The sequence below is a fragment of the Panthera onca genome, chromosome A3 (assembly GCF_046562875.1).
Source record: "Panthera onca isolate mPanOnc1 chromosome A3, mPanOnc1 haplotype 2, whole genome shotgun sequence".
Classification (NCBI taxonomy): domain Eukaryota; kingdom Metazoa; phylum Chordata; class Mammalia; order Carnivora; family Felidae; genus Panthera; species Panthera onca.
Genome location: NC_138341.1, coordinates 52,329,924 through 52,341,963, shown reverse-complemented (window position 1 = coordinate 52,341,963; position 12,040 = coordinate 52,329,924). Strand labels below are relative to the sequence as shown.

The 12,040-nt window shown below is 35.6% G+C and overlaps 1 protein-coding gene across 10 annotated transcripts in view; it reads left to right on the top strand.

Moving 5' to 3' along the window:
• Positions 1–12,040, top strand: part of ZNF638 (zinc finger protein 638) — a 138,269-nt gene that overhangs the window by 78,452 nt on the left and 47,777 nt on the right. For 9 of the 10 annotated variants that reach the window (XR_013554681.2, XM_060658184.3, XM_060658198.3 and 6 more), the window contains exons 4-8: positions 609–647; positions 1,633–1,925; positions 2,965–3,242; positions 5,101–5,247; positions 6,371–6,493. Coding sequence is in view for 9 of the 10 variants with exons in the window: in XM_060658184.3 (XP_060514167.1) it covers positions 609–647; positions 1,633–1,925; positions 2,965–3,242; positions 5,101–5,247; positions 6,371–6,493 (880 nt within the window). In the remaining variant the exon portion in view is untranslated. The remainder of the gene's footprint in view (positions 1–608; positions 648–1,632; positions 1,926–2,964; positions 3,243–5,100; positions 5,248–6,370; positions 6,494–12,040) is intronic. The other variant, XM_060658166.3, reaches the window with a different exon arrangement.

Sequence of the window (12,040 nt, the reverse complement as noted above, 5' to 3'; positions counted from 1 at the left end):
CATGCTGCAGCCAGACCAGTTCCTGGAATAGAATACTTATTTTGCCTCTAAATTCTTTTATGTATCGCCACTTAATGTAACCTACCTTGATCCATGCCTATTGGTAGACCTTAAAGGGCTACCTGGAAAACAGCCTTTTCTGCAAATTCTCCCGATTCTTCCCACCAGATGTGTCTTTTCGAGAACCACTAGGTACAGTGTAAAGGGCTCCATACATGTTGTATTCTATAGAATTGTGTCCCCTGGAGTTCTGCAAAGTGCATGAACTGTCTTTGTCTTTTAACCTCCACCTAAACTTGTGTCATGTACCAATTCTGTACCTCTACACACTTTTATGTGTATTCCCTATTTTACTTAAGTAAACTTTGAAGTCTTCAAAATTGAGAATGTGTTTCTTTTCCTTGAAATGCCTACTAGAGTAATGCTTTGATTATTTCTTGAATTAGACACTCAAATACTTTACTTCCAAGAAAATTTTCATATATTAATCTACTAATAAATTATGTAAACTTAGGTTTTGAATAGTCCTGATACATTGCAGGGAAAGATTAATTGAAACTTATAGTCTCATTTCAACTGTTCATTAATACTGTTTATTCTCAAAATAGGTATCCTGATTGGAATCCTGAGATCCTCCCATCAAGAAGGTAATTCTTTTTTGAATAGTGGTGTTGTTGAGACTTAATTTTTCTCTTAAAAGTAAACAGGTATTTTTTTTTTAAAGGTATTCTTTTTGAGTTCCTGTTTTGATTGTTTTCACTTTGAAACATCAGACAAATGCAGCAATCTCTATGAATCTTTAATTACCCAGCTTAAGTATGATAGCTCACCTCTGTGAACTTCTGGTTTTTATTTTTTTTAGTCTTTCCTGAAGATACTTTATGCGTTTGTTATTATTTTATGTTTCGGGGATCTTATGTTATAAATGCCTTGAAGGCTAGGAATGGTTTCATTATAAGCTTTATATTCCCTAGGAGGTACCTATTTAATGTATGTATATACAAGTACAGCAGTCAAAGACTTTAATATTTGTAGCTGGTATAATCTCTCAGGAAAAATTGTTGAAAAGCATTTGTTTATGTAAGTCGTTTCTTAAATTCTTTATATAACTTAATACTTTCAATACATAATTGTCTATATTGTGATATAGGAAAAGCTCAGGAAATTGATGAAGGGTATTGTCTGTATATTAGCAAAACTGGGATCCAAGCAATTAGAGGGATAAACATTTGTTTGTTTCTTATTTATCTACAAGGCTGAATTGCACCATAACATAGGTTTTTTGTTTTAAATAAATATATGGTATCAGAGTTTGGTATTGTTAATAATCTGTTGTTAAGAAGGGACTTCGGGGGATGCCTGGATGGCTCAGTTGGTTAAGCATCCGACTCTTGGTTTTGGCTCAGGTCATGATCTCACTGTGGGTTTGAGCCCTGCACTGGGCTCTGCGCTGACAGCACGGAGCCTCCTTGGAATTCTCTCTCTCCCTCTCTCACTGCCCTCTCCCCACTGGCGCTTTCTCTCTCTAAATAAAAATAAACATTAAAAAAAAGTGACTTTTGTTATTTAATATAACCTAAATTTACATTAAATTGCTGAATCTTTTGATCCCCCCTCACCCATTCTTTGTAGAAATGAAGGCAATAGAAAAGAAAATGAAACTCCAAGAAGACGTTCTCATTCCCCCAGTCCTAGACATTCTAGGAGATCAAGCTCAAGTCACAGATTCCGTCGATCTCGAAGCCCAATACGCTATATATACAGACCAAGAAGTCGAAGTCCAAGAATTTGCCATCGTTTCATTTCTAGATACAGATCCAGATCCCGTTCACCATATCGAATGAGAAATCCATTTAGAGGTAGTCCAAAATGCTATCGATCAGTTAGCCCTGAAAGGACATCACGGAGATCAGTGAAATCATCAGGTACACTTATGGATGTGAATAATAGATCTACTTATTTTGACTGAATTTGTCAGTTGGTTTTTTTTTTGAAATTTTTATTTCTATATTTTTAATAAGTTTGAAATGGTGACGTGTATGCTACTGTCAAGATTTAACCAAAGTTGACATTTTGCTCAATTTGCCTTAGCAATAAAATGGAATATTTCATTTCTGTGTTTAGAATTTCTATGTGAAATTGACCCACATCCCAACCTAGTCTGATCTTCTTTTATTAAGTATCAGAAGAAATGTGGGAAAGTTTATCTGTCTACCCAGAATCAAATTTAAAAACCATGGCTAGGCAAACATCTTAGTTTGGCCGTGAGTTAATTTAAAATTTTTTTGGTATTTTTCATATTTTCAATCTGTGTCTTAATATTGGTTTAGTGACCTTTCTAGAAATATCTCATGTATGTTTCCTCTGAGATCTTTTTAGAGGTCTCCAGCGTCTTCCCTTTTCCAACTACATGTCTGTGAAGCTGGATTTTCTTTATACATTTCAACCAAAATAATGTATCTATCAGACTGGATGCAGAAGCAGATATGATAATTCAGGTTTTAAGTGCAACATGAATATCTTTGGGAAAATACACAGTGGTGCTACTCCTCCACCTAATTTTTTTGTTTGAGAATTAAGGTTGTTTTTCATAAAAATGTTATTTATGCTAACACAGGAGATTATTATTGTTAAATGAATTAGTAAATATTTTAAAATTCCGATTTCAATTTCTTATATGGTAAATACTGATAAATTTAACACAGAAACTCTTTGGAGTCCTCAGTTTTTAAGAGTGAAGGGGGATTCTGAAATCGGAAGTTTGAGGGCCACTCAAGCTCATGAGTGAAGAATTGAAAACTCAGAATTTTTTTGTGTGTATTTGCTTCCTGTTTGGTCTGACAGTAGCTCTATGTGATAAGTATTTGGGCATTTGAGTTCTTCCTTTTTCTTTACTAATGTGATGAGATAGTTTCCACCTTAAGTTCTCTTCAGTTGAAGTTTCATTTATGTCCTTTTTACTAGATAGAAAAAAAGCATTAGAAGATATAGTACAACGATCCGGGCATGGGTCAGAATTCAGTAAACAGAAGCATCTTGAAGCAGTTGATAAAGGACACTCACCAGCACAAAAGCCTAAAACTGGCAGTGGATCAAAGCCATCAGTAAAATCTACAAACTCTACAAAGAGTGATTCAAATTTAGGGGGACATTCTACTCGTTACAAAGTCAAGAATATTGAAGATGACACATTACCAGAATGTAAACAAGTGTCTGATAAAGCTGTTTCTCTCCAGCGTAAGGTCAGTAGTTCTTGAATTGTTAGTGCAATTGTGTATATACATGTCTTATTATGACAGAAAAAGTTGCTTGGATTTTTTATTTTCATATTTTAAAAGTTTGAAATTGTGACTTGTTGAAGTATGTTGATATGGAATATTTTATTGGTTGGTTTTATGAATTTAGTAAAAGCCCAATAATTCAAAATCTCATAGCTTACAAATAAATCCTGGAGGTTTGGCATTTGATGTAACAGAAGTGAGAACATTTCGGTGGTTTGGTGGTTTTGGCTAGCCACACAAACAGGTTGTTGTGATGAGTTTTGCTCTTTGGTGGGTAAGGTGAATGTAATCACCAGCAATATAAATGAGTTTTTGTAAGCTGTACAAGTCTCTACTGAGAATTGATCATTTTTAATCAATTTTTTTACTTTTTTGAAGTATAGTTCAGAAGTCAAATACTCTTGTCCAGTGTAGAACAGCTTATTTTCTGGTACTGATTTATTGGTGTATTTCGACTGTATTTTGACTGTTAGTTATAATCCTGAGGTATTATTTTATTACATATGTTAATTATTATAGTAAATAGTATATGAATCATCTGGAAAACATTAGGGTAATTGCTAATTTTAGGCCAAATTATCACATGTTTAGTGTGTTGTAGTATTAACAAATCTTCAGGTATTTAGGTGCCTATTACTCTTGTCTAAATATTTTCAACAGTTCTAATTCCTTGCCTTCAAAGAGCTTATATTTAGAAGGATACACTTAAAATGATCTACCTGTAATTACACAATTTTGAAGAGTGTTGGGAAGAAATTTTTAATATGGGGAATAGGCTAAATTAATGTTTAATGTTCTTTTCATTTTTTCCCAAGACTTGTAGATGGTGACAGTGGAACTTTTTCAGTGTTTATTTTTGAGAGAGGGAGAGAGAGAGGGAGACAGTTTTTGACATAGATGATAAATTTCATATTGCAGGGTATTCAGATTTTATACATATTTTATATGAATCTTTTTAAATGTTATACTTACCTAGGTATCATTTCTTTAACGTTTTAAAATTTATTTTTGAGAGACAGAGACAGAGACAGAGCATGAGCTGGGGAGGGGCAGAGAGAGAGGGAGACACAGAATCCAAAGCAGGCTCCAGGCTCTGACCTGTCAGCATATAGCCCAACACAGGGCTTGAACCCACAAACTGTGAGATCATAACCGGAGCTGAAGTCGGATACTTAACTGACTGAGCCACCCAGGTGCCCCTACATATCATTTCAATTATTATTATTATTATTTTTTAGAAATCTTAGTTTTTTTTGTTTATTTTTTAAGAGATAGAGTGCGAGGTGGGGGGCGGGGGGGGACGACAGAGGATCCAAAGTGGGCTCTGTGCTAACAGCAGACAGCTCCACGTGGGGCTTGAACTCATGAACTACGAGATCATGGTGTGAGCCGAAGTTGAATGCTTAACTGACTGAGCTACCCAGGCGCCCCGATATCATTTCAATTATTAAAACACAGAGTGAACAAAGCTGTAATTTCAGCTTCATTAGTGATAGGCCTTGTAGATTCATATAGAAAACTATTCTTCAGTAGTTTTAGATTATTCCATAGGTCTTGCTTATTATAAAATGCTTCTAAACAGAAAAGAGCATTTGTGATTGTGTATGTATAAACTCTGACCACTGTTAGGGTTGAGTGGTAAAATATAAAACAGTTTTTACTACTTCAGCATTTAAAATTTTTTTTAATTGTGCTAAAATATTTAGAAAAGTCTGCTTAAAGGACTAAGGTTAATGGTAGCAGAAATTATATTGGGAATTATTATTGTACTTCACAGCTTAATTCAGTTTTTTAAAAATTTTCTTTCATTCAAATATAGCTTCGGAAAGACCAGTCTTCGCATTATGGTTCAGTTCTTCTTATATCTGAATTACCAGAGGATGGCTGTACTGAAGAAGAGATTAGGAAAATATTTCAACCATTTGGAAAAGTTAATGATGTCCTCGTTGTTCCTTATAGAAAAGAAGTGAGTCTCTGTTCTCAAAATGCATATAAAGTTATTACTTGATAAAGACTGATGTTGGATCTTTTAGTAGCTTTTACTACATATATAATTAATAATTGAGAGTTAATGTAAATGATTAGATTGCAGTGAACAAGGTCCCAGCATACTGTTTTATATCCTTTAGAACAAGGATTGGTTAACTTTTTCTGTAAAGGGCCTGATAGTAAATATTTTAGGCTTTGCTGTAAGATTGAAGATACTCAACACTGCCATTGTAATACAAAAGTAGCCATAAATAATATACAAATGAATGGGCATGGGTTTGTTCAGAAAAACTACTTGTGAAAACAGGTGACGGGTTATAGTTCGCTTTCCATTGCTTTACACACTGGTAAGATTATAGCAAAAAATGACTTTGGTGTACCATACTTGTGTATTCCTATGCCTCACACAGTAAAGTTCATTAAAATTATGAACAACCCCAGACTAAGTAGAGCATAAAATCGTGAGAAAAGGGGCGCCTGGGTGGCTCAGTTGGATAGGCGTCCGACTTCGGCTCAGGTTATGATCTCACGGTTTGTGGGTTTGTGGGTTTGTGGGTTTGTGGGTTTATGGGTTTGAGCCCCGCATCGGGCTCTTTGTTGACAGCTCAGAGCCTGGAGCCTGCTTCAGATTCTGTGTCTCCCTCTCTCTCTGCCCCTCTCCTGCTTGCACTTTATCTCTCTTTCTCAAAAATAAATAAACACTACAAAAAAAATTAAAAAAAATTGTGAGACAAAACAGGAGAACATAGTTGGTAGTGTTCATTGTTGCAAGAAACTTAAAAATGTCAGACTTAAAGCCACTAGACCAGATCTTGCCTTCTCTGGTTACTCAGCCATGCCTCCTATGTCTCATGGTTCCACAAGCCTGCCACGGACCCCTGTTTTCCCCGTCCTTTCTTGGTAATAGTGTAGAAATTCTATAAGGTTAAATGTCCCATTTCATGTGCGAAAACACCATAGAGATCAAATGACACTTGAGCAAAACAAAAAGAGGTAAAAGGAACCAGGAGTTGAGGTAATTTCATAGTTTTATGTTCCACAAAAAGTACCAAGTCATACAAGTTAGATTTTTGACTAACAGTATAATACATTTTATTTAGGCTTACTTGGAAATGGAATTTAAAGAGGCAGTTACAGCAGTCATGAAGTATATTGAAACAACACCTCTTCTGATAAAAGGGAAAAATGTGAAAATATGTGTTCCAGGAAAGAAAAAATCACAGGTAAACTGGATTTAGATCACACATGTTTCATTGTTGTTGATTAATTTGATGATACGAACAGGGGCGCCTGGGTGGGCTCAGTTGGTTAAGCATGGCTCAGGTCATAACCCCCGGATTGTGGGATCAAGCCCTGCATCGGGCTATGCACTGAGCCTAGACCCTGCTTGGGATTTTCTGTCTCTGTCTCTCTCTGCCTCTTCCTCCCCTGCTTGTATGTGGAGTGTCTCTCTCTCTCTCTCTCTCTCTCTCTCTCAGTAAAAATAAAGTATGATACATAAAATGCATAAAACATAAATGTTCACTCAGCAGATTGTATGTGTATAGATTCAAATATATTGAAATTAACAACTTTATATAAATAGCACTATAAACAGTATTAAATGGCAAGCAGTAGAGCAGGAGAAAATACTTAACAAAGTTAGCAAACATCTGTGAAACCTCTACCTAGGTCACAAACTAACATTGACTACATCCTGGAAGCCCCTTGCATACATCTTCTGAATTCTTACACCGTCCTTTCTGCCTAAAAGTAATCCTTAACTTGATTTCTAATACTATAGTTGAGTTTTGCCTGTTTTGAACTTTAAATAAACAGAATTATAGAGTATATATAGTCTTTTGGGACTTGTGTTTCCTTAGAAGTATTAATATTTATGAGTTTAGTCTTTTTGGACATTTTTTATGCTTTAGTTTAACCATTGGTAATGTCTGTGAAAGTACTTAGAAATATTCAGTAAGCTTTGCTTTGTTCACAAGTATTCTTTTCATGTAATCATTATATTTGCTGAAGAATGCCTACTTTATAGGGGCCTTGTAGCACTTTTCAGTCAGTGATTTGGAGCTCTAACCATGTTAGTATATGTAGATTAATTATAGCTATTATAATTACTAGCTATTAATTACTATTTTAATGAGCTATGAATATCTGTTCCCATCTGTCTTTTAGGTTGTATTTTTTAAAAGACTTTTTAAAAAACTATTAAAAAGTTTTGTTTGGGGGCGCCTTGGTGGCTCAGTTGGTTAAGTATCTGCCTTGATTTCGGCTCAGTTTATGATCTCATAGTTTTGTGAGTTCGAGCCCTGTGTTGGGCTCTGCACTGACAGCGAGGAACCTTCTTAGGTTCCTTTCTCTCTCCCTCTCTCTCTGCCCCTCCCTCTTGCACGCCATCTTTTTCTCTGCTCTTAAAATAAATAAACTTTAAAAATTTCATTTGGGGGTGTTAATGATTTTAGATACTAATTTTGTACTATGTATTTTCTTCCTCTTTGTTGTTTATATGTATATCCATATATGAAGTTTTTAGTTTCAGTGTACTCAACGTTGATTTTTTTTCTCTCTTAATGGCTTTTGCTTTTTTGCTTTCCTCTTGTTTTAGAAGACCTTCTCTATACCAATGACAAGAAGATATGCTTCCATTATTATTTTAATGTATAAATTGTGGTATAATGTGTTATTGGGATCAACATTATTTCCAAAATGGAGAGCCAATTAGCCGAACACCATTTGTACCTAATTGGTTCTTCATTGATTTCAAAAGCTCTCTTTATGTGTATAAATTGCCCTGCATATATAGATCTGTTTCAGACTATTGTTAGCTCAGTCTGTTTATTTCTGTTCCAATAATACATGATTTCAGTTATTATTACAGTTATTATAATTTTATATAATTGCCTGTCTTTCTGATAGAATCCTTTTTCTTTGTTCCTTATTTAAATTTAGTTAATCTTGAACATTTACTCCTGCGTATTGGTTTTAGAATCAGTTTAAGTTCTCTGAAAACTCTTTTTGGGAGTTTAACTGATATTGTATTGTGTATTGAAATTTTTATAATACTAACTCTTTCTGTTTAGAAAGATGGCTTGTCTCTGTTTATTTAGACCTCATTTAGTTTCTTTTCCTAATGTTCTTTTGTAAAGTTTCCATAATGTACATTTTGGAGGGGGTGTTAAGTTTATTTCTTACATTTATTTGTATATATCATAAATATTACTTAAATTGCTTTTTGATAAAGCATCTATATTTTTTAATTTTATGTTTTCTGATTACTTACTAAGTAACCCATGATCCTGGTTTACATCTGTGACATGCCATCTCTTTATTTCCATTGTCCTATCTTGAATAATGAATTTTATGATAACCTTAATTATTACCAATTTTATTAGAATTTCTTATATTTTCCGCTAACAGAAAATCTCACCAGTAGTTTATGAAATAAATGAGAGGTTTATTTATCTCATAACAGAAAGTCTGAAGGTAGGTGGTACACGGTTGGTACAGGAGCTCCGTGTCATCAGGAACCCAGCTTTTTTGTTTTTCTGATCCACCACCTTTAGCATGTACTTTTCATCCTCCGTTGATGAAGATAGTTGCCATACCTTCTGGCACCATTTTTATCTTCCAAGCAGAAAGAGAGGGATAAAAATCCAAAGCAATATGGGTTTTGATTTTTTTTTTTTGAAAGAATAAGTTCCTGAGCAACTTTTATCTACAATTGATTTACCAGAACAGTGACATATAACTTCCTCTAGTTGCAGAGGTGGAGTGAGAAGCAAGAATTGCATGCATAATTTAAGAACATAAACTTTATCCTGAAGACAGTTAAATGTTATTCCAGGTTTTGAACAGGGCTGTGACACAAAATGGATTAGATTCATTTGGGAGTGATCTGCAGAATGAACTAAGCAAATGACTGAAGAAGGGAAAGAAAGAAAGGTTAGCAGATTGATTAAAGGGAAGAAGAGAAAAAAATCACTGAGGTCCACTTAAAATACTTATTTAGTCAATCAGGCTACTGTAATAATAGTAATGGTTTTGGGTACTTATGCAAACTTGAGAATAGGAAGGAGAAATGGCTCTTACTCTCAAACGAGACCTGACTGATCATTCAATTGTGAAAACTGGGGAGATCAGTCTTATTTAATACTGAAAAATTTAACCTGGGGAAATGGGCGAATAAGGATACATCTAGGTTATTAGAATATTTCAGTAAGATTAAAATAATTCTCTTGGATAGCTTTTTGATAAGTTTGGTAAGGTAACAACAGAGGTCCAAGAAAAGCCCAACCATATTTACCATTCTGATTTTCATAGTAATTACTGAATAGGGGAAACTATCAGCACTAGAAACTAGAAAATATGCACTATACATGTCAAAAATACTGTTTTTCTTCAACTAAATATAGTTTGGGTGGTGCTGAATTGAAGGAGCCTTACAAAGCTAACTCATGACTCTTCTGTCCTAATCTAGCATCATTCCTAGGGATTGACTGGAGGAAAATCCCATGCAGGATTCCAGCTATGGCTTTTTCAGATTGGAAGTGTATAGATAACCTTCTTGGCCTTTTACCACAGGGGGAGAATCAAACTTTCTTGCCAGAGCAAGCCAAAAACAGGCTGGGAGCCCAAACTAGGAAAAAGAAGGGCAGTGCTATTGCTTTCTTGGTCCAGATCTTACTTTTGGCGTGAATAGTCAAACCAAGACAAGTTTTCTGTCCACATTTGACGTTTCAGGTTAAGACTGCCTTTGATTCTGGGCCGCCTGGGTGGCTCAGTCGGTTGAGTGACCGACTTCGGCTCAGGTCATGATCTCACGGTTTGTGAGTTCGAGCCCCTCGTTGGGCTCTGTGCTGACAGCTTGGAGCCTGGAGCCTGCTTCCGATTCTGGGGCTCCCTCTCTCTCTGCCCCTCCCACTCTCATGCTCTGTCTCTCTCTGTCTCAGAAATAAATAAACATGAAAAAAAAAATTTAAAGACTGCCTTTGATTCTGTCTGTGATTCAAAGAATATTCTCTCCATTTTGCTACTTTGAATCAATAAATGATACAGGAAAGGTGAAAATTTCCCACATCCCTATATTTAAACCTGAAGGATTAAAATGAGTCTGCACAACTCTAACAAACTTAATTACCTTTAGTTATAAGTCAGTGTAATCTTTAATACCGATTCTTAAAACATTTTTGAGCTACTTTCCCCACCGCCACTACCAAGAATCTGATGAAAGCAAGCATTGTTTTTTTCCCCCAGAGAAATGGACCATTGTGGTCCATACTCCTAGAATTTTCTTTAAAGAAGCAGGAGCACTTGATCTAGAAAAAAGTATCAGATTTTCCATTGCAACTACGAAATAGTGCTGCAGCTCAACTCTGCAAAAACAAAACAAAAACAACAAGACTTAAAAATTTTTAATTTGGGGCGCCTGGGTGGCGCAGTCGGTTAAGCGTCCGACTTCAGCCAGGTCACGATCTCGCGGTCCGTGAGTTCGAGCCCCGCGTCAGGCTCTGGGCTGATGGCTCGGAGCCTGGAGCCTGTTTCCGATTCTGTGTCTCCCTCTCTCTCTGCCCCTCCCCCGTTCATGCTCTGTCTCTCTCTGTCCCAAAAATAAAAAATAAAAAACGTTGAAAAAAAAAATTAAAAAAAAAAAAAATTTTTTTAATTTAGTATGTTTTGGCAAAATTCATGGAGACGTGACTTCTAAAACCTAGAGCAAGCAGTCAGCTAAGATCCAAGAAGATTGCACGGAAATGAAAAGCAATGCTGGAAAACAGTGATCAGTCGTTTGAGCATTATAGAAAATTCTAATGAGTAACAAGGAGACAAAACCAAAGATACAATCAGAATTCAGATGAGAATTTGATTTCATTTTAATTGAAAAACTATTTCTTAAAAATCTGTTATGTGTCAGGCATTGTGGTATCTGCAGAAGATATAGTGGTGACAAGACAGAGGTGCTTTCTTTTTTAAAAAAAAAAATGTTTACGAGAGAGCATGAGCAGGGAAGGGAAAGAGAGAGAGGGAGAGACAGAATCCAAGCAGCCTTCATGTTGTTAGCATGGAGCCCCATGCAGGGTTCAAACTCAGGAACTGTGAGATCATTGCCTAAGCCGAAATCAAGAGTCAGGCGCTTAGCCGACTGAGCCACCCAGGCGCCCCAAGAGAGATGTGCTTTCACCCTTCTTGGAACTTAAAGTCTATTCGTGAATATTAAAGACTTTAAAATGGTGAAGACAAAAGACATGGTGGATACATTCAGGAAACCCAACCTGCATATAACTAAAATTATCCTCTACTTCCAACCCCAAGCATCCTTTATATTCCTTAAGCTAATAGGCATGGATCTCAAAAGTCTTTTACAGTTGCTGTTCCTTCTGTCTGGAATGCTTTCAATACAAGGATTCCCTTGCTCTCTTATCTCCTTTAGGTGTTTGCTCATATATCACCTTTTCAGTGCGACTTGCATAACTTATTGAAAGTTGCACAGCTTTTCATTCCTCAACAAGAGCTTCTGTTTCCCTCTTCTGTTATTTTTCTCCATAGCACTTGTTGTTAACAGATATATACATATTTTTAATTTCCTTATGGTCTTTCTTTCCTTACCCTTTGAAGTTAAACTCGTTTGAGAGCAGGGTCTTTGTTTTATTCACTACTCTCCAGTGCCTAAAATTGTGCTTGGCAATTAGTGAGAATTCAATAAATATATGCTAAATTGATCTGAATTTCATAATAATGTTTTTTGTTAAATTTCTTGTACTCTTGTGTACTTTCTAAAT